This window comes from Caretta caretta, chromosome 10 (genome assembly GCF_965140235.1).
Source record: "Caretta caretta isolate rCarCar2 chromosome 10, rCarCar1.hap1, whole genome shotgun sequence".
Taxonomy (NCBI): Eukaryota; Metazoa; Chordata; order Testudines; family Cheloniidae; genus Caretta; species Caretta caretta.
The window spans coordinates 32875669-32901831 of NC_134215.1; the positions used below are offsets into that span (position 1 = coordinate 32875669).

The window sequence follows — 26163 nt, forward strand, 5'->3', positions numbered from 1 at the left end:
CTGTGGGGCAACCTAGACGTAAACAAGAAGACACAGCATCTGCTCCTGCCAGATGAGCGAGCCAACCTGCTGACCACACTAGCGAGCAGCTGGAAGCTGCCTGCGGACATAGTGTGGGCTCTTGATCAATTTCAGGGCTCCTGCGTGTTGCGCAAGGAGGTCCTTCCTCTCTCCTTTTCACACTGGCTGCTCACTGTACTGGAACTGAACAACAAACAGCCCGAAGTCTTGCACTGACAGGGCTCTCTGTCTGAAAGAGCTGGGTCCGACGGCTCGTCAGAAGACAGCAGGAGTGCAAAGAGGAGTCTCTAAGGGGACCAGGTAATAGGATTTGAAAAGAGTTTCCCGCCTCCCCACGGGCTACCTGGTGGAGCAGCCACACAGAGGGCATAGATTGTTAGCACAGGCCTGGGAAAAGGCTGGGGGAGAAGGGGTGGGGCTTCCCCTGTTCTGTTCCCTTCCTAACATCACTTCCTCCCGCAAGCGCAGCACTGGGGAATCGAGTACAGCACTCCCAAAAGCAGTCAAATTTGTAGAGGCCAACACCCAGCACTCACCGTGCTTCTCATCTGCAGAGCACATCACAGATGAATACTCTCAGCCTCTCCCCCCTGCCCACTGAGCTGGGAAGGTCAGCATTACAGAGGGGTAAACTGAGACTCAGAGAAGTTAAATGACGTGCCCAAGGCCATGCAATAAATAAGAACCCAGGATCAAATCCCAGGCTTGTCTTCTCAAGAAGGAGCTGATTATGTCTGTAGTTGAAGCGGTTTCCATATAATCCCTTTGGCACTAGTGAGACTACTCAGAGTCAACTCCTCCACGGCTGCAGGGACATGGAGAGAACAGCAGTCCATTCCAACACATGGCCACGTCCAAGGGATGCACTGCAGCGGCAGACCCAGCACAAGGGGAATGTTAACCCCTGGCAATGAGGAGCCAACCTGCACACACTAACAGCACCGCTACAGTCGCAAACCTCAGGGATGCAGAGAGCTCTCCTCAGCCTGCCCTGTGCTAACCGACCAGTCAGTTGCAAGGAGTGATCTCAGGGAGTGCGGTGGGGGGTGGGATCAAGGACCCATTTACAGGGGAGGAAAAGGAAGACTTTTCTGGGCTGGGAAGCAGCCTGTGCAGGGCACCAGAGACAGAGCGTGCAGTAGCTGAGCCTGGCACGGCTCTTCTCGTGATGGACCGTTATTGGTATGGGCTATGGAGAGAGGTGCCCGCGGAAACCCAACAGCAGCTGGTGCCTCACTCCCTCTAGCTCCTGTGAACATCAGGCACAGAGCCCATCCTCAGGCTGCCAAACAAAACCGAAGGGGACAAATTCACCACTGACTGTGGCATCACAACAGAAGGGCCTGGACTGCCATAATTAGCAGTAAGGCAACATGACCAGTACCTTTGTCTCCTGGTTGTTTTTATTCTCGATGCCATAGATCTCCTGAAGCAGGTAACTCACCCGATCCACCTAGGAAAGAAAGGGACTTCACTTAGCCTAGGAGTCATGGCTGCTTTATTTGCATTTATTCCATTTTAGTCACTTCACCTGCAACAAGGGAGAGAATGGGCTGCCAGACCCGCGCCACAGCCTAGGGCAGGGGTGAGCAAACTTTTTGGCCCGAGGGCCACACCTGGGTGGGGAAATTGTATGCAGGACCATGAATGTAGGGCTGGGGCAGGAGGTTGGGGTGCAGGAGGGGGTGCGGTGTGCAGGAAGGGGCTCAGGGCAGGAGGTTGGGGTGCAGGAGGGGTGCAGCAGGGGGCTCAGGGCAAATGGGTTCAGGGTGCAGGCTCCGGCCTGGCACTGCTTACCTCGAGCGGGTCCAGGGTGGCAGTGGTGCGCAGGGGGCTAAGGCAGGCTCCCTGCCTGCCCTGGCCCTGCGCCACACCCGGAAGCGGCCAGCATGTCTGGCAGTGGCTCCTGGGGGTAGGGTGAAGCAGGCGGCTCCACCACATGCTGCCCTTGTCTATGGGTACCACCCCCAAAACTCCCATTGGCCGCAGATCCCCATTCCCGGACAATGGGAGCTGTGGGGGGCAGTGCACGGAGCCCTCTGCCCCAGGAACGTGGTGCTGGCCGCTTCCGGGAGTAGCATGGAGCCACGGCAGGCAGAGATCCTGCCTTCGACCCACTGCGCCATGGGGCTGGCAATCCCGCAGGCCGGACTGAAAGCCCTGATGGGACAGATCCGGCCCACGGGCCATAGTTTGCCCTCCCCTGGCCTAGGGGGCGTAGCACTGCCCGTGCAGTGCTGAAGGGGAGCTGATCTACACAAACATAGCAAAGGAGCCTGGATGAGCCATGGCCCAGCAGAGCCCCTCCCTTCACCTTCACGCTGAGGAGCGGGCTTCAGACAGGGGCACCGGAAAAGGAGAGGCCAGGAGGCCATTACTGGCGGTGAGTGCAAGTGATGTGAAGGGGGAGAGGAGCGAGTGGAGGCGGGGTGAGGGCAGGGCCTTTGGGGCAGGGCCATGGTTCCGGCGTCAGCAACCCCCTCCGCTTTTAGGGAGCTTCCGTTGCCCCAGCTTCCGAACTGGCTGAGGGGCAGGGACAGAACAGGGGTTACATCAAACACAACTGATAATACTGCACTTGGCTCATAGCAGGCCTGCAACAGGTGCCTGCAACTTCCGCTGGCTTCAACGGGCGCTGCAGGACCTGGCCCCTCTCAGGATCAGGCCCTTCTTGGTGGCTTAGCTTTAATCATGGATGTCCATGCTGAACTTCAGACCCCCCTGCTCAGTTCCATATAAGAAAGGCTGGACAAACGCAGCAGCAGCAGACCTTGCTTCTGCACTGTGGCAGCCAAGTTTCCCCAGCACTTGTTACCAGCATGTGGTGTTCTGCTTGCAGATACCCACAAGTCAACAGAGCCGGAGAAATGGTTCTGTATGAGAAAGCTACTTCAGAGGGTCAGGCTCCTGGGAGAGCGCTAGGTGAGCGCAGTGAATTTACCTACAAAAGTGCTCGAGCCCTTGGGGTGTCTCCCCTTTAGGACAGTACATGGATAATTACTGGGATGGCACGTGCAAGTGCAAAGAGGCACAGCTGGCAAATCGTAACTGGGTATGGACTGTACTGCAGCTGCTATGCACCTTTGGCCTTGCCATGTGCCCAACGCAGTGCCCCTCCACATGAAAAGCCATGGAGGAGCAGGATCAGCAGCTAGTGCGGTGATGCCTTGGCCTAGAGTGCGTGTGCATGTAGTAACTAGGTCACAGGTTCAGTTCCCACTGCGGGAAGGCTTCTTAGGTTATGGTTTCCCACACTGGGGAGATGAGGCAGGGTGCGGGTGTGCCGCTGCATCACGAGACAGATGGGGTAAGAGGGTGCAGAGGATCTTTTCGTCTCTGTTCCAGGAAAGGGATGAGGGGGGAAGACACTGAAAACTGAAGAGAGGAAGAAGGGCTCAGTGTTCAGAGCAGACCGGGGACTTGTCAGTAGGTGCTTTTACAGAGGACAGCTGGGGCAGCCACGCTGGCAGGTGCAGTGCTAATCTCACCTGAGCCTTCTACGCATGGAAGCACCCTGGTAACGGACACAACCATTGATCACTGCACTTTGTTGCAGATGCTATACAGTGAGCTCCACCAAAAAGCAAATCTCTCCTGGATCCACCCTGTGAAAAGCCCAGGGAGTGGGCGAAATGGTGGGGAGACCCTCAGTACTGCCCAGAGTGACATCCTGAAGATGGGACATGGAAACGTTTTACTGCATATCCAAAACTGACCCTTTGCCACTACTCTGCGAAGCCACCTGGAATCAGATGCTCGAACTCTCCCACCAGTCGGCCAGTTGAGTTTTCCACCTCCAGCCAATAACAAGAACTTGGTTGTTTGAAAGGCTGTGTCTGTGACTAAGAGCTTCAGTGCTGAAGAAAGCAGCGCACACAGATGACACAGGCCAAGCCTAATTATATCCATCCTGCTTGCCAGTTTAAAATGCTCCGACTCATGAACCAGCAGCTTAATTCCAGTGTCTCCCCACTGAACTCAGCATGGAGCCTACATCCATGCTGGGGCTGCATTTCAAGGCAATGAGGTCAGTGGTTGGACTCTGGAGTGAAATTCTCCGCAGTGCCTCTAAGCTACAGGCTGGGAAGTTTTACAATTATTGTGTGGGAGCAGAGCGTTTATAGCTGGACATTTCAAAGAGGGCCTTGTTCCATCCTCCTGACTCCTTGGGTAATCAAGATGTGCAGAGGGGGTCAGCTCCGAGGGTGCCGACGGATGGCAGAGTGGGCACTGGAATCTAACCAGGGTGATGTGTTCCCTTTATTGAAAGATCTCTAAAATAGAATGTAGGATCACACGCCAGTTAGAAATATACGAGGCTCAGTCGACGGCGAAATCCACCTCTCCGACAAGGTAGAACGCAACTCCTGCTAGAGAGACCTTTAGGTATTAATTAGTGCACTACACCCCATCTAGCCAAGAGAAACTCAGCTCAGATCATTAGCCAAAGGGCTTACAGCACTGGGTACCCAGAAGATCTCAGGGAGTAACAGGTGGTTACAGTGGTAGGGAGGGAAGGAAAGAAGTCTAATGATGGTATGAGAAAAGTTGACAATAATATACACACACTTCACTCCACTACTTTTCAGCTCATTCTACACACACGGGGAGCAGACTAATCCATGTTAATTTCTGCAGAACTCTGTGTTCCTGTAGGAACAGCTTACAGGTCTATTTTAAAAACCTGGGAACATTATGGGTGGGACTGTTTAGCTCCTAGATTTTATGAGCTGAGGAGGAAGAGACAATTAGGAAGGCAGAGAACTGTGTCAGCAAAGAGAGACAGACAAATACACACTATTTCATAGCAGGAGTGGGCTCCCATATTGTGGTAAGCTGAGAACTGTGCTGGCGGCCAGTTAAAAGGAAACAGCTCTCCATTTCAGCAGGCTAAAGTACTAAGGGAGAGCCGTGCACATGTAATGTAAGTCCATGCAGTAACCAGCATTTATTTGAATAGATCATTGCCATGTGGGCCAATACTTTACCATCAGCAAACTTGGCAAGAAGAACAGGCTGGTTTTGTGAGCTTGTGAATGCAACATTTCTTCCTGATTTAAAAAAAACAAAAAAACACACACACAAACAAAACCAACCCTGAAGAGGAGACACTGCTGATTTCACTGTGCTCTGCTCCTTCACAGCCACAGGGCAGCCTCCAAGATGGCATTCTGCTCTACACTGCCTGGGACTTCTCAAATTCAGAACAACGACCGTTGGGGATAATCCCTTTCCGGGCCTTACTTTACACACGTCAGTTAGTTTTCTGGGCTGAATTCTCTTGCTCCGTATCTTAAACCTATCGATGGGAGCTCCACGACCGGAGCGGAGACTGAGTTTTAATATAGCCAAAGGCAAAGGGAGACATCTAGCAAAGAGGAATGCAGGCCAGACCTTCTGAATGGGGGACTGTACTCTGGAAAGCAGGAACACTGAAAAGGATTTAGGGGTCAGAGTGGACAAGCAATTGAACACGAACACCCAGTGCGAAGTTGTAGCAAAAAGAGCTAATGTGATCCTTGGATGTGTAGACAGGGGAGCAGTGAGTACAAGCAGGAGGTGATTTTAACTCTGTGTATGGCACTGGTGAGACCAATGCTGGAATACTGTGCCCAGTTCTGGTCTCTGTATTTTAAAAAGAATGTTGAAAAACTGGCCAGGGTGTACAATGATTTGAGAACAGAAAAAAATGCCTTACAGTGAGAGGCATACAGAGCTTAATCTGTTTTGTTTATCCAAAAGGAGACTGAGAGGTGACTTTGTTACAGGGTCTAAGTATCTTCATGGGGAGAAAATACCGGGTATCGAAGGGCTCTTGAATCTAGCAGAGAACGGTAGAACAAGACCCAGCGGCTCAAAGCTGAAGCCTGACATATTCAATGAGAAATAAGGCACATGTTTTTAAGAATGCAGGTGATTGACCTTTGAAACAAATGACCAAGGGAAATGGTGGATTCTCCATCTCCTGATGTCTTCAGATCAATGCCGACTGCCTTGCTGGAAGATATGCTTTAGCCAAACACAAGTTATTGGGCTCAGTGCAGGGATAAGTGGGTGGTGTTGGTGGCCTATGATACACAGGATGTCACACTAGATGATCTAATGATCCTTTCTGACTTTAAACTCTCTGAATCCCCAATGGCCTAGAGAAGAGTATGAGCTATGGTGAACATCCGCAATTCATTCCTCTCTGTGGCCTACTGCAGATGAACGCTTTTCCCCACTGCTTGAGTTCTTAGATGAGTACGTTTACAGCAGCTTGAACTGGAGCGAGCAACTCTTGCTGTGTAGATGTCACACAGCAGGACTTGAGACACTTTTCACACTGCTTTGACTGTGGAAAGCTCTTTTAAGGACTCATCTACACTTGAAACTCTGCAACTGTACTGCTGTAGACATTACCTAGATCAACAGAAGGGGTTCTCCCATCAGCATAGGTAATCCACCTCCCTGACAGGGGATAGTTAGGTCGATGGAAGAATTATTCTGTTGACCAATCGCTGTCTACACCATGGGGTAGGTTGGCTTAACTATATCACTCAGGGGTGTGGATTTTCACACCCCGAGGGATGTAGCTGGGTCAACCTAACTTTAGTATAGACCAGGCCGAAGTCAAGAAGATACCACTTTCAGCCCATCTTCCCCAGCAGTAAATGTCTAAGACACTAACTCCCTGCTGGCTGCAGCTACAGAGGCAAAACAGACCAGCTCTGATATGGACAGTAGAGGAGCCTTATATGACAACAAGTTTCCAAGATCAGTTCCAGAGTCAAAAGTTTATTGAGAACAGCTGTTTCAAAGTAGCCATAGTCTAACTGCCTTTTGTTTTTGCCAAGTTTCCTGGTGTGGAGCCTATATTTTTCTGTACCCTATTTGCGCCCCTTTGTTGGCAACCTTTGGATATGGGATTGAAATGAGTCAGATGGAGTTCCCCTCTCCCCCATACAGGTGGCCCTTCCAGGTTATGCGGCTGCTCCCCTTGCTGTGGATCAACAGAAGTGTCAGGTTCCATATCCCATTCCAATTCCCTGAGTAACCCAGTTTCCATAGCAAGCCTTGCCTCCCCCCCCCCCCCCTTTTCAGCCTAAAGCAAAATTTGACATGGCTAGATTAGAGAAGGGCTATGATAGATTTCATCCTTTGTGCAAGTCTTGTAGACGCAAGTGGGAGCCAACCCAGCCCAGAGGCGATGCAGTTAGTGAATAAAGACAACAGCCCAGCCAGATGCGTCAGATGCGCCCCAGTAATAACAGTATTTACTGAGAACAAATGACCAGTGCAGAAATTAGATCACTAGCCAGATCACTGGCTGTAGAAACAGGCAAGCAAACTAAGTTACTGTTTGCACAGTGCTGGGAAGATGTCCCATGTTAAGTATTGACAGGTTTCAGAGTAACAGCCGTATTAGTCTGTATTCACAAAAAGAAAAGGAGTACTTGTGGCACCTTAGAGACTAACCAATTTATCTGAGCATAAGCTTTCGTGAGCTACAGCTCACTTCATCAGATGCATCCGATGAAGTGAGCTGTAGCTCACGAAAGCTTATGCTCAAATAAATTGATTAGTCTCTAAGATGTTAAGTATTATGATTATCAAAGACAGAGTCCACTCTTAAAGACCAACCACAACGGCAACTTATTAATGACATTCACATCAAACCAAGGCAACACATCATCTCACGTTTTAGGGGCTTTTTATCTTGCTATTTTTTTCCACCAAAAAGCACTACCTAAAAGCTACAGAGAGGCATAGTTTTTAAACCTCCCCCACCCACTGAGTTCTATCAGCCCATCAGGACAAAGCACTCTAACAGGCAATGCTCTCTCTAAAGCAGCTCAGGGAAAATGCAGCTTTATTCAAAAACTGAATATCCACATTAGAAATAAGGCACACATCTGCCAGGAAAGTGCAAGCCCCAGCACCCAAAGTCTTAGGGAGAGCTGAGTAAGGTGCAAAAAAGAGGGAGACATGATTAAGGTGAGGGAAAAGGAAGAGATGGGTAGTTGTTCTGTGGGTGGACTGGAACAGGGGAGAGGAGAGAAACGGGTGGGTGCAGAAGTCTTTGTTCAGTGCTTAACACAATGGGGTCCTGGGCCATGACCTTAGCTCCTAGGCACAACCGCAATACACATCATAAAGGCAAGGCGGTCATCGGTCAGGCTGCCACAGAATGGATGAATTTGGTAGTGGGATAGAAAGGAAGGAATGAGTTTCCAAAATGCAGAGAACACAACAGCAGGATTTAGGAAGGGCCTGGATGGGAAGAGAAAATGAAATCTCAGACTTGACACCAATACTGCAAGCTTTGGCCATGGGAAGGGAAGCAAGGCTGCCAATGGAGACATGAGGGAGAAGGGGAAGATGATCAGGCTGGGTTTTTGCCATGCTATCAATCCTGTTGCTATGCTGCAAAGGAGTCTAACTGTAAATAACCTGCTGCTCTTTTTAAACTCCACACTACTGGTGCTTCCGATCCTCAGCATGAGATCTGCTGGACTAATTCCTCCCTGCTGAGCAGATCTGTGGAGATCACCAGCTCAATGTCACAGTGAACTCAGCCAAATTCCCACGAGGGGAGGGGCCACCATCATATAACCAGTTTAGAATAGGTTTCAGAGTAACAGCCGTGTTAGTCTGTATTCGCAAAAAGAAAAGGAGGACTTGTGGCACCTTAGAGACTAACCAATTTATTTGAGCATGAGCTTTCGTGAGCTACAGCTCACTTCATCGGATGCGTACCGTGGAAACTGCAGTCTGCTGCAGTTTCCACGGTACGCATCCGATGAAGTGAGCTGTAGCTCACGAAAGCTCATGCTCAAATAAATTGGTTAGTCTCTAAGGTGCCACAAGTACTCCTTTTCAGTTTAGAATAGTCTTCCAACAAGGGCACACTCCTGGGCATGAGTGGAAACTGCACATGCCCAGTCTGCTTCTGGATTGAATAGCCAGTGCATTCACCACAGCTCACTCTTTAGTCTTCTGTTATCTCAGCTGAACATCTGTGTGCTGCGTCTTCTTCAAGGCCTTGCACTGCAGGTGCCCCCAAGCCACCTCACCTTATTCCTGGCAGAGAAATAGCGTCAAACTTCTCCTCCAAAGTCTGAATTCCTTGGGAACCTCTGTGTCTTGTGAGTCTTCCAGCTGTCAGGATATTCCCTTCAACTCTGCTTGGAATTATGATGGCTTCAGTGTCGCTCATTCTCGCTAGGCAACATCCAAGCCAGCTCTCTCAAGTCCCTCTGTGCTGGCAGGAAGATGGACCAGGTGAGTTAACAGCTCTTCTATCTCTGCTTTCTTGCAGTTGCTCCCAGGTTTCCTTTTAGCTGCCTGTGGACCAAGCACCCTCCATTTAGATCTCCTTGGACTGCTCCCGTCACCCCAGCTGCTCCTAGGATATCACCAGCAAAAGACGTTCCTTTTCTCAGCGAATAAGGAGACTTGACACATTGTGCAGGGAGAAAACAAGTACAGAGATCCCTGCAATTAGCTAAGGCACGCAGATGTGCAAGGAAAAGAGCTAACAGTTGTGAGGAGGTGGCTAACACTGGGGTGGCCAAAAAATGGTCCACCCAGTTAGACTTCTAGAGCCTCTATCATAGAACACAGAGCTGAAGGGGCAAAGAGTAGATTCTGAGCAAGTGGCGTTTGTGCTGCCCAACACATCCAGCAACGATGCAATTCAGACAGACCTCAAACTGATGTTGATAGAGCTTAGTGAAGACATCAGGACGGTAGATATTTCTAAGGCACTTACCATTTTGATATGCCTCAATCGGCTATGGAGATCCAGGAGCACAGAATGACAGATGTTGATCTAAACACAATGCACCACTCAAGCCAATACAAAAGGTGCTACCCGTGACATTACAAGTCCCATGGCGCAATGCTGGCACCTTTTGGTTGCACAGGCCCTATCTCCACCATAAAGGAGAGGAAGGCTCCCATCTGCTCCTTAATCTAGACAAATTAGGTGCAGCCCGTGGGCTTCTGGCAATCTGCCAATGCAGCTGCCCTTTGGGCACATGGGGGCATCTCTGGGATGGCAGCAAACATCTTGGCCCAGCACATTTTTTTTCTATAAATGATATAAACAGGGACCATATACTTACAATCTGCTTCTGTTTTAAAGGCTTCACAGAGAAGCTGCCATCCACGTGCTGGTGGGGGGAAAAGACAGAGAGGTTAAACGGACTCTACGGAAATAGCCAAAGCAACAGTGCAAAGACACTCAACGCGCAATTAGTGTCCCCACACAGGGAGTGAGTGTAGAGCAGATAGTGCACCCCAGGTCCTGAGGGTTTCTTCCCCGTGTAGACAACCCTTCGATGCTGCACCAGGAGTAGCGGGATAGCTCACGGCAGGAGGGGTAGCTCAGTGGTTTGAGCATTGGCCTGCTAAACCCAAATTTGTGAGTTCAATCCTTGAGGGGGCCATTTAGGGATCTGGGGCAAAATTGGGGATTGGTCCTGCTTTGAGCAGGGGGTAGGATTAGATGACCTCCTGAGGTCCCTTCCAACCCTGATATTCTATGATTCTAGTCCTTACTTTATCTATCTGAAAGTGTCACTTGAAGCATTACAGGACTAGGGGCCTCATTCCACAACCAGGCAGAGCTGTGGTTTTCTAAACATTTGCCAGCTGCACAGAGCATGTGGCAGAGAGTCAAAACGGACTTACAGATGGTCACCATGTGCTCTTGTGACAGCAAATTTAGTTAGAGCTACCGCGCTAATGGGCCACGCTTACTTAATCGACTGTAAAAGCTAGACCAGAAGAACAGAATCTACTACAGCTGCTCAGCACAAGACTCTTCAGCCACAGCTCAGCTCAATGCTCCGCAGAGCCCTTTGATTTTGTAACTGAGGCAATGTGCGCTCCAAAGTTACCATCAGCAGGGGGAAAAAAAAAGCCACAGCTTTTGCTTTGGGGAAGCAGCCATGCTGCAGAAAGGGTTGTTTGGGAGTTTGCCATCCAAGGCTTAAGTTACATTCACTGGGAGCACAAGCCAAAGGGCTGCTGTGAATCAGGAGGGGCCTCCTGATGGGATGGGGGAGACCAGTCTTATCTAGTACCTGGGTTATTTTAAGTGCATCATCTTACAGAGTGTGAAGGGAGTAAGAACATCTCCAGAGACCTAGTGACAAGAGGAATAAAAACACTTTCCCTGCAGAGTTTCACACAGCTTGTGTGGTCTCCTTACAGACCTACAGGGAAGGAAGGAATCTAAGTAAACAGAACCATTTACACTGGCACTCCCCAAAGCAGTTCTGTATTGCAGGACAACGGAAGTATGTCAAACTGACTGGTAATATGTCAAGCACCATTCAATCCTGCTTTGGGGAAGTGCACTGCAGATAAGAGGCTGTAATTACCAGGAGGAGACGGCTCCCTCCACTGAAAAACAGAAGTCAATGGAACAACTCTTAGATTTTTTTTTTTTTTTTAAACTGAAGTTGTTTGTACATTGGCCTGTGGCCTCATGAGCAAACCACACAGGCCGCCCAAGGGGATGCAGCGAGACTAACTTTTTCTTTCAACCAAGATCCTGAAAACAAGTTCATCTGGGCCTCCAGTAGCAGGTCCTGGGCATCACCTGCATATTGATACCAGACCCAGCCGCAGGAAGCGGCGAGGACCAAAAAGTCAGAATCCCTTCAAAATGTATCTACTGCCATGCCCCCCGCTGGGTGCTACCCCAGTGCAAGAGATTGTTCTCATGCGACTCCCGCACCAAGCCAGGCGATCTGGAGAAACATCCCGCTGGTGGGACCTTATCCAAAATGGGACATTTGCCCAGTCCGTTCTCTACCAGGTGATTCCTGATTTCTGAAGCTGCCACTACACCGCTGCAGCTGCTATTGTAACGTATGGAAACTAACTAAAGACAAAGGGAGCACCTGTCCCTGGGACTAGACTCAGACCAGCAATGGGGGTCTCTCAACAGAAGGTCTGCCTGTGCCTTTGGTGTCCCTGATCTCCCTAGAGGTTTATCACAGACAGGGTTTGTTGGGACCCAGGAAGCAGCACGAGTGGCTCTAGCAGGTTTTCCATGTGGTGTGTGTGCAACCATGTAGCTCCCCCACAGCAAGACAGCAAGGTCTGACTACCCTACTGGGATGACACTGTTGTTTTGTGTTTGTACAAACTCTTAAGGCTTTCAGCTGCTAGAAAGGAGGACCCCATTTATGTCCTGGCATGAAGAGAAAGCAGCTAGTCTCGGCTAAAAATTCCTGCAAACTCAGTGTGTTTTACTTTGTAATTCAGACATTTCACTATGGTTTCTGTCCTGCTACTTATCAACACCAGAGCACAGGAGAGACAGGCATCAAACATTTATTTGTGAGGCTACCACAGATTTCTAGCGAAATCTTTCTCAATGCTGCATTGAGGTGGTGCTCACCTCCCATCACCCCACCTCTGTTACCACCTCAGTACCCGCGTGTGCTAGATGGAAATGCAAACCCGCTGAATGAGTTTTGAAGCTAGGAGCTTTTAAAAAACCTGTTAAACAATTAACTGCTCTACAAGTACATCTCCAGATGCAAAAATGACACGTGAGAGCATTGACGTGGGCTAGAAAGAAGAAGAATGGATGTGAATGGGCTAATGTACAAGGAGCATGAGGGGAACTTGGCTGGTGGCAGCAGCCAGAGCTGTAATTTTGCCATCACAAGGTGAGCAGGGCAGAGAGATCAGGTAATCAAAGGGGCAACACCTACCATAATATGTCCTCCGCAACTTCACGTAACTATCAGGTTGAAGGTGTGGCCCAGACCAATGGCTCTCAACCTTTCCAGACTATGGTACCTCTTTCAGGAGTCTGATTTGTCTTGCATACCCCAAGTTTCACCTCACTTAAAAACTACAGGCGTACAAAATCAGACAAAAATATAAGTGTCCCACCCCACTATTGCTGAAAAATTGCTGACTTTCTCATTTTCACCATATCATTATAAAATAAATCAATTGGAATATAAATATTGTAGTTACATTTCAGTGGATATTATATAGAGCAGTATAAACAAGTGATTGTATGAAATTTTAGTTTGTGCTGACTTCACTAGTGCTTTTTATGTAGCTTGTAAAACTAGGCAAATATCTAGATGAGTTGATGTACCTCCTGGAAGACCTCTGCATACCCCTAATTGAGAACCACTGGCCTAGAGGAAAGAGAGCAGGGCAGGGCTCACAGACAGACAGCCACGTAAGCAGAAAGCGCCCCTCTCTTTTTGAGATTTAAAACATGAAGATGCATAGCCCAAAGCATGGTGTTTTAAGGCCCTTGCATGGCTATCTTGTCAGTCTCTAAGACACAGATTTTCTCCAGCAACAACAATGACAAATTGAATCCTACTTCTTGCTTTAGAAGTGTTTGAACAAAGCAGAGATGGGCAGACAAGAGTAATTCTAACAAAGAATACAAGAGAATGCAAGTTCCCTAATGAAGCCATGTCTCAGCCTGTCACCTAACAATGCTCTCGAAGGGCAATATGCAGATACTGAATTCTGCAACATTTACTTTTCACATTTAACAGCCAGAGAGCTAGGAAAGTGACTCCAAAAGGTCCGAATTCAGTCACACACACACACACACACACACGAAGAGCACCATGCTGTAGAGTCATCATCAGGAGCATGCTACAGGGCCTACACGCTAACAGCAAGGCATGACATTGGAGTGAAGGATGCATGGTGAGGACACAGGCCTGAGAACCAGGAGAGCTGGTGTGACGTTGCATTCCATATGCTTTATGAAAATATGCGTGGAATGTGAGTATCATGTATAGAATGTTTCAGAGTAGCAGCCGTGTTAGTCTGTATCCGCAAAAAGAAAAGGAGGACTTGTGGCACCTTAGATACTAACAAATTTATTTGAGCATAAGCTTTCGTGAGCTACAGTGGTTCCTCTAGGCCAGTGGTTCTCAACCAGGGATATGCAGAGGTCACCCAGGAGCTGTAGCTCACGAAAGCTCATGCTCAAATAAATTGGTTAGTCTCTAAGGTGCCACAAGTACTCCTTTTCTTTTTGCGAATACAGACTAACACGGCTGTTACTCTGAAACCAGGAGGTACATCAACTCATCTAGATATTTGTATGGAATATGCTTCAAGCAAAAGGTCTCTTGTAAGGTATCATTACAAAGCTTATAATCTACTGAGTGTGTTCATCCTATTTGTATGAATGTATCATTCTTGTATCTAAAACTAGAAATATGAAGTATTACTTTGAAGTACTATTGTAACTATGCAAAGTGTGGGCCATTAATGGTGGCTTGGAATCTTGATGGCTCCCATTAACTAGGGCAATTGGTTGTAAATGGCTGTTTACTTGTAAGCCTTCCTGTATACATTGGTGCCAGATAGTGAGTAATGAAGTCTCACAGGACATATGAACATGTCACAACACTGGAATCCACCTTAAACATGGTGCTTTTTCATTTAGAAGGAAGGGTGGAAACCCAAAGAGAGACAAAGGATTCCCGCTTTGTGCCAAAGCTATAAAAGGGGGTGGAACAGAACAAAGGGGTTGCTAATCATGAGAAATCCCCTAGTTACCACCTGAGTTGGAAGTAACAAGAACTGTACCAGGGGAAAGGATTGGGCCCAGACTAAGAAGGAGTCTACTCTGTGAAAGAAGCTTATTGGAACATCTCTGAAGGTGAGATTTTCCTGTAATCAGTTTCTTAAATGTATTAGGCTTAGACTTGCGTGTTTTGTTTTATTTTTCTTGGTAACTTACTTTGTTCTGTCTGTTATTTCTTGAAAACACTTAAATCCTACTTTTTATATTTAAAATCACTCTGTTTATTATTAAACCCAGAGTAAGTGATTCATATCTGGGGGAGCAAACAGCTTGTGCATCTCTCTCTATCAGTGTTATAGAGGGCAGACAATTTATGAGTTTACCCCGTATAAGCTTTATACAGAGTAAAACGGATTTATTTGGGGTTTGGATCCCATTGGGAGCTGGGTGTCTGGGTGCTGGAGATAGGAAACCTGCTGAGCAGTTTTGGTTAAAGTCTGCAGCTTTGGGGGCATGGTTCATACCCTGGGTTTGTGTTGTAGTGGAGTAGCGTGTCTGGCTCAACCAGACAGGGTTCTGGAGTCCCAAGCTGGCAGGGAAAACAGGCTCAGAGGTAGTTTCAGCATGTCAGGTGACAGTCCCAAGGGGGTCTCTGTGACTGAACCCATCACAGTTGGGTCCTCGTCCTAGCTTTGCCACAGATCGTGTGTGACTGTAGGCAAGACACTCTCTGCCTCAGTTTCCCCCTTCATAAAATGGAACCAATTCCCACCTGCCACCCAGAGGCTATGGGATGAGTTTTTGCAAAGTGTGCTGAGGTTCGTAGATGGAAAGGGCTCTAAGCACTGGGGATCACTATCAACAATCTCTAAAGAGCAGCATCTCTGTGTGCTTTTAGCACCCTTTTCCTTGAGACTTCCCAGGATCATTAGCAAGGACCACCATGCTGGCTCATCCCTCACTCTCCCCTTTCACTGAATTTTCTCCCCAAATAAGATGCATTTCAGAAGAGCCCAAACTCACCCCGTTGACCTTGGCCTAACAAGTTCTATAGCAAGTATCCCAGCTCACTGGGGTCTGGAGAATTCCAGAACAGCGCAGGAATCAGTGCTACAAAGGGACTGGACTCTCAACACAGGAAACAGAGCATGGGTCCAACTTTGCAGGAGGTTCTCACAAGAAACATGTGGGGGGGGGGAAAACCAGGTCTGAAGCAAGAACAGCACAGGTAATGCTCTCTTTCTAGCCAATCAAACAGCTTTGTTTATCACTTTATTGCTACCTAAAGGCTTGACAGGGGACTTCTAACTATACTGGTATAATCATACTGCGATAATGACCTGCTGTAGTTATACTGGAATAACTCCCCCATGTGATCATACCTATTCTGGAATGTTAGTGGCTTTTGTTTCAGTTTAGTTTAAACCCCTTCCAAAGCAACAAATTAAAACAGAAAAGGCACTCCTGCCAGAATAAGAGTGTCCACATAGGGAGTTACACTGGGATAGCTACAGTGGTTTAAATTCACACTCTACCACTACTGGAATAACTGTCCTATGTAGGCATGCTCTAAGAGTTTCATATGCTTTCAAAAAGAGGGGGAGAAAGGAACTGAGTGATGAAGACTGAAAATCAGGGTGTTAAACTTCATTTGTTGCAGATGACATTTGGAAATGGAAGCAGAAGCCTTGAAAAGAAGTCCATTGAAATGTAATTTACAGGGCATTTCTACCCTGAAAAGGGATGTGTCAAAACAGCCCCGCCTTACTCAATAAGCTTTCTCCCTGGGGGCATTCAGAGCCAGAACTCTTAACACACTACAAGTGATTACTCCATTTTACTACTATGAGTGCTCCAAAGCCAGCCCAGCTCTGAGAGTGGGAGCTGGAATCTAGTCTGGCTCTTGCACCACCCAAATTGTTATTTCAGTAGCATCCAGAGGTGAAAGTAAGCCGGTCCGGTCCGGTGTACCAGCAAGAGCCAGTACGCCATGCCGGACTGGACCAGCTTCCCCAGGCTGGAGCTTTAAAGGGCCCAGGGCTCTCCGCAGTGGCTGGAGCCCTGGGCCCTTTAAAGCGCTGCCGGAGCCTTGACACCACTACCCCAGGGGCTCCGGCCGCGGGTCTCGGGGGGGGGGGGGCGCTTTAAAGGGCCCAGGGCTCCCCGCAACGGCTGGAACCCCTTGCCCTTTAAAGTGTTGCCCAAGCCCCGCTGCCGGAGCCCCTGGGGTAGTGGTGGCAGGGCTCCAGCCGTGATTTAAAGGCCCTGGAGCTCTGCTGCAGTAGCGACAACCAGAGCCTAGGGCCCTTTAAATTGCCCCTAAGCCCCGGGGCTCCCAGCCACCTCTGCAGCTGGTAGCTCCGGGGGTGATTTAAAGGCCCCGGGGCTCCCAGCCACAGCCGGAGCCTTTAAATCTTGATTTAAAGGGCCCCAGTATTTAAAGGCCCTGTCTCTTCCGATTGAGGCCAAGCCTCTTCCTGTCGAGGCCACGCCCCCTGCTCAGAACTCGGGAGTACGGGTAAGTCCTTAAATTACTTTCACCCCGGTAGCATCCCATTGTAGAATAGTTGCTGATGAAGAGTGAGCCAGAGAGAGAGCACGGGAGAGTGTGCAGGCCTGGTAGGAAAGCCATCTCTTTACTTGACAGCTGTGTAGATTTGATCTCAAGTCAGACACAATTAATATGATTCCATTTTCAGAGCAGAACTGTATTTAACTCATCTAGCTGGCACGTCTAGAGTTGGAACAAGTTTACATGCAAAGGATACTAAAGATGGGACTCCAAGGCACTATGCTTTTTTCCATTTCCTCTGTGTTCCTGGGGACACTCAAGGTGCAATTAGTCAGTTACAACCCAGAAAAGAAGTGGCTGATTGAGATATTTTGGGGATGGGAAAGGAGATTCACTGCAAGACACTTAATAGCCCTGGGAACCATCTAGCAGATTGATAGGTGTGTACACATGTAAGCACACATCTGTTCACTGAGGGAGTCATAAAAAGGAAAGAACTGCATCATTAACATGAAACACACAAAAAGACTCAAGAGCCGCATTTTCCAGTCACACACTGAACTGCCGAGGCCAGCAGACTACACACGTACTGCCGAGGTTACATGTTTGTTTTACCAATACATAAATAGCAAATTACTGAAGCCTGCTGGTATGTCCGAGTTCTGTGAGTACCCTTCTCCGCTTGCTCTGGTGACTCTGGCAGTAATTGGATCCTTAACAAACAAAGCTGCTTTGGATTAATGGCCTACACTTCAAACAGCCCCAGACTTTTCTAAGGAGAGTAAATGTGCTTTAAGCAAACAAGGTGAGGAGGGCCATGGGTGGGGTGGAGATTGTCTGGAAGGAGCAAGGCTGCGGCTGCAGAGCAGAAAACTGGCAGAGCAGAAAACGTGCAGCTTCCTGGTTGCTTGAAGCCTGTATTCCTTTCATGAGCAGTGCGGGGGGGCTGCAAGGGACATTTTGCTGCTATGTTCCACCTATGCTTGGATTTGCCTTCCCTAGTCTGCCAAACATGGACGGTGGGTGAACCGTGGGCTCGGGGAGGCTAGCCCCCGGCCTGCCCCTTCTGTCCAAGGCCCTGCAGCCCCCCCTCCCCGCAGGCCGCCTGAACGCCCCCAGTCCCAGAGCACCACGTGGGTGGTGTGAGCACTGGCTCCAGCCACCCGGAGTTCCTGGCTGCAGGCTGGCACCCACTAGCCCCAGCCTGGGGCCCCGGCCATGGGGGAAGAGCTGTAGAGGGCAGGGAAGCAGGAGGGGACCTGGGGGCAGAGCCACGCAGGGCTTTTGGGAAGGCTCAACCTCCCCTGGCCTCTGATATCTGCTGCCCATGGGGCTAAAGTCCTCAATGGTCACTGCACTTCACAAGCTCTCTGTTCAGACTGCAGTTGGATAGCTCAGCCTTGCGAGCAGAGTTTTGGGGCCATGACAGGATCATGGCAGGATGCGCTCTCAGGTTGCAAACATGCATCACCCATCACTGCGTCACAATCCCATCAAGCAAAGTCAAGGGACCATATCCCGATTCCATGGCTCCCTTTACACTTTCCTGCATCTTCCACCAAGACTCCTGGCTGCTTAGCCCTCTGGAGAAGGGTCCTAGCTGCTCCCTCCATTTGCTCAGCAGTGGGCAGCATGCTCTGGAAATTGCCACTATATTCTGTGCCCAACACTGGGCAGGACCCGAATGGCATCAGCCAGCAACATGAATTCCATGCAAGGCCACCAAGAGTTTTGGCCTGCTGCATGAACAGTCTGAGGGAGGCCAAGGCTGCCCCTGGGGACACACACATTACTCAGCGAATGGACTGACAAAGAATCCCTGTCTATAAAACACCCTAATGTTAAAATTGTTCAGCTCCCAGTCTGCCACTCACTACCAAGCCACCTGCTGGCATGGCACAGGCAACATTGCTCCTCAGTCTTCAAACAGGTAACCAGCTACTCCTCTTTACTGCACCCCCCCACCCCCTTTCCAACCCTCCCACACTGCAACACCTCACACAGGGCCACGGATCAGGCCAACCCGCCTCCACTGCGCTCCCAAAACACCAGGCAAAGAATAACCCTCCACGCTCGCCAGCAACCCCGGACACAGGGGGCCAAACAAACAGGGCTAGGAATCAAGGAAATAAAGCAGGTAACCTAGCCCCTCATAACATGGTCAGGGCATGGGAGGTTCCCCAGAGAAGAGGGTGTCCCTCCTGACTGTCCCAGGCCCAATAGGGGAGGGCTGGTCTGCATTTAGCCTTTAAGGTGACATTCAACAAGACACAGGAAACCATGGGCCAGCTATGGGGGCAGGAATATGGGGGGGCTATGGTTTAGGAGAAGGAGCCATGGGTGTGTTCCACCCCCAGTCCAGGATCAGCTGGGCCATCAGCCCCTCCACAGCATGAGGGGAACCCCATACGGTGATCACAGACTCCTTACTGCCCTGGGACTCCAGCCTCCATTCCACACTGGCTGGGCTGTGCTGAAGGCAGGGGCTGTGGTGCAATGCTCCCTGAAGCAGTCTGGCAGCCAAGTCTAGCAGAAGGCACTCAGGACCACCCAGGAAAATCACCAATACCTAGGAGCAGGCTGCACCAAGGACGGTAATGCCCAACTGGTGGGCTAGCAAGCACAGAGCAGGTGGAGAGTGAAGAGGAATGATGGAGTACTCTCAGTGCTTGTGCTCAAACATGGGGCACTCAAAAGGTCTGGGCACTGGACTGAGCTCAGCACCACTCATGCAATGGCCCAGGCAGCTTTAGGTGCTTTTGAGTTTTGCTGACCACCTTGCTCTGCTCTCTAAATATTAGGGAGGCACTCATCTCCACCTGGCATAAGGTGCACTTGGCATGCTTCCCCTTCAGCCGAAACCCCATGGACCTCCACATTACAATAGCTGGAGATCTCCGTGCTCTATGCATCAGGTCAAAAGCACCCAGACTCCTTGGAATTACAGGTTAAGCCCTTGGATCTTCTGAAGGAGAGGAAGTTCCAGGAGGGCTCAAAACCCCAAGATCCTTTCTGCCTTGCTTGGAGAGCGAGCAGCCCGTGGGCCACTTCGTGGGGGGTGGGGGGGTGGGGGGGAGGGAAAGATCATTGCTAAATTTCTGCTCCTCCCCTCCAGGCGGCAACATGCCGTGTGAGTACCAGCTGCTGCCTCTCTCCCAGAGTGAGCTGAGTATCGGTGTCACCGTGCATCCAGAGTGTTGGACTCTCTGGGACAGAAAGTGCTACCAAAATGGAAACTATCACAGCAGCACTAATGATTTCTAACAGAATTATCATGCACCATGGAATGTTGCACCTTCCGGTATCAGTCACAGTGAGGTGCCAATTCTCACAGCTCAGGAGACAAAACTTGCTCCATCAGCCGGAGGCCATGGGGAACAGATTTCTATAAGAAGCGTTTATTATAAAGGCTGGCCACATGGTGCTAGAATATGATGCCAGGAATGCAGAGCAAGGTTCATTTCAGGACTCCAGCTCCGTAGCCACAGGAGGCTGGGCACTATGCGAGAGTGGTGAGCTCGGTCTTCTCAAGCGGATAGTGGCGAGACAAACCCCATCCCTCTGACTGTCCTGCATACAAAATTACACTGGCAGTGGATTTGGCGCTAGCGACAGCCAAGAGGGCACGAAGGCAGCAGCAAGGGGAATAACTAAGGGTCTTTGGAGAGCAGGGAACGGTGAACGCTTTGGCTACAGACGTTAATTCACCAGGCACCGTGCAACACCACTCACTTTTGTCTCACATGGAACAAGGGCCTGATCCTTCCCATAATCTCATCATAGTCCCAAAGGGGCACCTAGAGAATCTCCCACCACAGGCAACAGCCTGGCTCTGACCATTTCAGGCTTCTATACCTGCCCGGCTCTCTCCTGATTCACAGTATGGGCAGGGCCAGATATACTGGGAGAGAGCAAGTTTGCTCTTCTTGCTTCCAGGAGAATTTAGGGAAGAGGCAGGAAGAAATTCCCAGAGGAAGTGAGAGCTGCCCTTTTCCTTGTTCTAACAGTTCCCTAGCTGGCAGATGGCACCCCCAGCTGAGCTCTCTCCATCCACCGGAGGGCCTCCCCACTCCCCAAAGCAGAACGAAGAGAGACTTTTTATCCACCTCCAAGGTCAGCGAACACCACGTAAAATAACTTAGTTCCCAGAGCACCTTTCCAGCCAGGGGTTTTCTCCAGCACCAACTGATTAGCCCTCCCACTCCCTTGGAGGAAGCTATCCCCACCATGTTACAGCTGGGAAAACTGGGGCAGGGAGGTTGTGCAACTTGGCCAGGGTCCCAGCAAGCCCTGAGCAGAACAAGGCTTAGACCTCAGGCATTGCAGACTCCCACACTTCGGGTACTAGTCCACGGCTCGGAAAAAGAAAAGCAAACACGCTGCTCCCTCCGATCGCTCTCCCAGCCCCTCTCGCCTTGCCCTCAAGTGCAGTTTGCACCACTAAACTCCCTGAACAACCTCTAGGTACTCCCACTAAGGTGCCTTAACAGCTGCAGCATGGAGGAGCAGTAGCTGCACTGCTATCAGACTCTGCATGCCGCGGGGGGGAGACAATCAGTACCGGGACCTATCCATACAGCAGAGTTCCCTGTAATATATCACGGTTTAGATTTGCACTCTGGGTGGGAATAAGCTACTCTTACCATGTTCCCAAACACTGTGAGAGCCCTGGTCTTCACATATAACATAGCACCAGTTTGTAACAGGATTTGGTCTCAGACTAAACAGTCATATAGCAGATCTGGTCCTGCAGATGGATCTGAAGGCTCTGATCATACTACCATGACAGCCTTCTTTTGTCTAAACACCACTGCATTTAAACATCCTAGATGCTGGAATCATTCCAATCCTCAGGTGGCCAGGAGATGTTGCCTACAATTGGCTGGTTGACCACCACAACTCTGTGTACTGAATACACCTGCATGGGAGCTGATGTATGTTACATATGATGGTAGCGTATTATGGTAGCACCTGGGAGCCCCAGTCACGTGCAAACAGAACAAAAGACAGACATTCTGTACCATGGACACTTCCATCCACATGGCTATGTGGACACACAGGAAAGGAAGCAGAACGGCAGGGCTCAGTTACCTTTTCAAATGCAGCCAGGAGAACATGAGCATGGCCAGTAACTTCAACCACCACTGGAAAGAGAGAACAACATTGGTTAAAACCTTGAACAAGGTCGGCACCTCCAAGCCCACCACACACAGAGGGAACAGAACGAGGGTTATGCTTCTCCCCGCCATTTTTCGGTGGGGAGGGGGGCGGGAAAGGGGAACAGAGTATTTCATGGCTATTGCTCTGTGAGGCCAATCCCCTTATGATTTGGAGCATGTTGGGGAGAAGGGGTTCAGCGTAAAGAATGTAACAGCCCAGGTTATTATGACTGGGAATCCAGCTGCTGCACACAAGTTGAATTATATCCCATTTCCCCCTTTAATTGGCCCATGCTGCATTTTCATCCTTGCCTGCAATGTCAACAGCTCTCCCAGTTTATACTGTCCAGCAATTCAATTAGTGACTTCTCCACATTAGCCTCTGGAGAATGGTAAACACTTGGACCCAGAGAACAGCCCTGTAGGGCCAAATGGCACCTCCATCCTGCAGACAGCCTGTGAACCACTGCCCACTCAGATCCATTTTACCAGCTGCATCTCTCGCAGCTGTTCCGTGCAATCTGGCTTCTCCTTTACAGACACCAAAGCAGTGAGAGCGAAAAGCCTGCTGGGTTTCTTTTACTCCCTAAGCTTGTTATCCACGCAAAGAGAGACGTCAGGCTGGTTTATCTACAGCTGGCAAATCCTCAGTGTTTATTGCCTTATTTTACTCTAGTCCTAGGGATTCCCAATTCATTTATTAATTGTACCAGCAGTTTATCAAGTACAGACACAAACATCTTGGTTTCATTCTCTGGCCCCTTCTGTCCTTCTCCCCCCACGTTTGGCCCCTTCCCAATTGGGGGTGATCTCATTCTTCTAGGAGAGCTCAAAAGCAACTGATGAAGCTTCTAGCACTGTACGCGTGGCTCTGTCAACACTCAGGAGCCAGGCAAAGACAGCGTGTTTTAGGAGTCAGACTCGTACATGCAGAGCCTCGGATGAGAGTCTGGAGGAGCCACGAGGCAAGACAAGGGGGACAAGGGGTATAACTGCCTTTGGTCCCACTCACATGACCACATGGCAACTAGCTAGGGATGCAGGGAAGGTTTTGAGTGACCTGCTGATTCTGCTGTCAGCTCCCAGGCTAGTAACGGCAGAAGGAAATGACTCTGCTTCCAAAGGGAAGGGAGCTCGGTAGTTCCTTTGCAGCCCCAAAGGGCATAAATGACAAGGCGACCCATTCATTTGATTCTGGCTTAAAAAAGCAACACGTGGGAGGAGAAACTATGGACTCTCTTGCCAAGAGTGACTTGTGACCCTTGGGGTCACACCGAGCTCTCACAGAGAGTCTTTAGCAGGTAAAGTATAGTTGGCAAAGAAAACAGTGTGTGTATGGAGGCCAGGGGGGCTGATCCCCTCCCTGCTATCAGTGAGGGGGAAACAAGTTCCAGGGGATTTTTCTGCAAACAAGCCAGTATAAATTCTAATCTGAGCAATGGAATTAACTTCAGCTCTCCCATAAACCATTTTAAAGCCAAGTTAGAGATAGGAGAACCTAAACAGAAACTATGCCTGTTCATGCAGGCAGCTTGCATAGCCAGAACTGGACAGTCACATGCTGCACAGAAATCTCCCCTCCATTAAGGATTTTAAACTTAGAGCAGTTCCAGTTCCAGCCCAGTAGCTTTATACTCACAGTTCTGCACAGAAAGCAAGCATCTCCTGGCAGCTTTCGGACAAACAAAGCATTTTGCTGATTGCTCTTTTCATTTACCGTTCAATTTTATTTAATGCACATGCCTATCACTTACCAGGTGATCAGAACACCTACTACTAGCTCTTTCATTCATTAAAAAGAAAGAAAAAGGCACATCAAATTTTCTCAGATCCCTTTGCAGGGTCATATACTGTGCGCGTTGATATTTTTTCCAGGAGGGGATTTAAAAGCCATTGCCTGTCTAGGTTATTAGGACAGATTTACAGAGTTTATTAAATCAAATGAGAGTGCATTATTGACTAAGAGACACTGCAGTATGCACACAGCTGTATGCTTGTTTCCTTATTCCCCATCTCTTCGTGTTCTATTTATCAGGCCATGATAGGCATTTCTATATATACGCACCACTGCAGCATACAAGTAGATTGTCAAAGCATTCCCCAGACATAATGAAAGAGACACTTACATCTAAGAAAAACCAAACTTCTTTACCAGTGTTACTAACAGCACCTTAGATTATTACAACTGCAAACATTTTACAACTCCTTTCCTTCATACTATATTATGCTTTATTGCTCAACTTCATGTTGGTTCATATTTGGGGATTTTTCTCAACTGGTTTTGCTTGCCATCAGTTTCTGGACAGTTTCACATTTCTGGTTCCCACGTCCTAGCACAATGCTGCAATGTTTGTGCTGGAAATGGAGTTACTGTAAATAATCTGTTGGTCTCTGCTTTGGAAGACATTACAAAAAAAACAAAAAAAAACTAGGGTGAAATCCTGGCCCCACTGGCTTCAATAGAGAAAGGACTGCGCTTATGACAAAGGTAACCAAAATGTCTCCCATTAACTGCTGACATTCAGGAGGAGTGGTAGCCACACAAACAGCCTGCAGAGGAACAAACCTCATGCAACACGAATGGCAGTCTAGATATTATATTTATTAGCCAGCCATGCATCAAAAAAAAGCAATGAATGTTTTTAAATGGGTGAATGTATTAAAAACCGACAAATAAAAAGCTGCTCTGGCTGATCATCAAGTAGGGCCGAAAGAATTCAGCTGTCCTTTGAACTAACCAGAGCCTTTCAACATTCAAAGTTAGGTTTCACTGTAAAAACAGTTTGATTTAACAGTGATTTGAAGAGCTTGGAAACATTAATGTTATTATAACAGCACCTAAAGATTTCACACAGATCAGGGCCTGCCTGCCTGCACATACACATAGCCAGAGGACTTGCAGTCTGATCAGACAAAGAGCAAGTATTACTATCCCCATTTTACAGATGGGAACTGAGGTGCAGCAGGATGAAGGGACTTGCCCCAGGTCACACCACAGTCTGTGGCACAGCCAGGAACTGAACCAAGGTCTGACCTAGCCAGTGCCTTAGCCATAAGACCACCCTTCCTCTCCAAATGAAATCTGAGTGTAAAAGGCAGATTTGACTGTTACCTGGGCCCCTTTCCCCTGGATGTTTAAGTCACATTCCTGAAACACTGGAAACACATGGAGTCATTAAGCCCCATCCTGCATGAAGCACGTGTTTGGGGGTTGCACCCCTCTACAGCTATCTCTACATGCAAGCCAAGGGTGTGATTCCCCTGCTTATGTACATATACTCAGGCTGGAGCTACCCCAAGTATAAAGAGCAGGGTAGCCGCAGAAACACGGGTACTGGCAGGGGAGGCATGGCTGAGTCGTGCTGAGTCCAACCCCCCCCGAAACTGGTGGGTACGTACCCATGCGACTGCTACTTGTGCTACTGAGGCTACACTGCTATGCGTGCTCTTGTTAGCTTGCTGAGAGCTAGTGTGTGTATGTGTATGTGAGAGGGGGACTCAATCATCGAGTTCACAGTGCAGACAAAGCCTCCAAGGAGCTTGGAGAAACAACCAATCAATGAAAAAGCATCTAGCTTACCATCCCCTTCATCCACTACGGCTTGGATCACCACAGGGAACACGCCACGATCCAAATCAAAGTTCAACTGAGAAGAAAGAAAACGGGGTTTCAACAATGAGAGACAAAGCCCATGTTAAGCCAACACCAAGACAGATGAAAAAGTAAGGCTCAAGACTGGTGGCTGGCTGTGGGGAGCTGTATTGTGATACAGAGTGTGGCCCACAAAAAGTGATGACTCTTTGTTAGGCCTGGGTGGCTGAGCTCCCCTCCCAGCTTTAGGGGGTGGGGCTGCCAGGGTAGAGCAGAGGCACTCTGGTGGGGTAGTACAGGGGGACGGCTCCCCGGCCACCTCCAGTGCTGTACTTGTTCTGCGGAGAGAGGACGT

The 26163-nt window shown here is 49.1% G+C and overlaps 1 protein-coding gene across 6 annotated transcripts in view; it reads right to left on the bottom strand.

Annotated features, from left to right (window-relative positions):
* The window catches only part of MGRN1 (mahogunin ring finger 1), a 106980-nt gene that overhangs the window by 21350 nt on the left and 59467 nt on the right, over positions 1-26163 (bottom strand). For 4 of the 6 annotated variants that reach the window (XM_048865677.2, XM_075132844.1, XM_075132845.1 and 1 more), the window contains exons 6-10: positions 25797-25863; positions 23856-23888; positions 22149-22201; positions 10131-10178; positions 1406-1474 (exon numbers count right to left, since the gene is read on the bottom strand). In XM_048865677.2, the coding sequence (XP_048721634.2) occupies positions 1406-1474; positions 10131-10178; positions 22149-22201; positions 23856-23888; positions 25797-25863 (270 nt within the window). The remainder of the gene's footprint in view (positions 1-1405; positions 1475-10130; positions 10179-22148; positions 22202-23855; positions 23889-25796; positions 25864-26163) is intronic. The other 2 variants (XM_048865678.2, XM_048865681.2) reach the window with 1 other exon arrangement.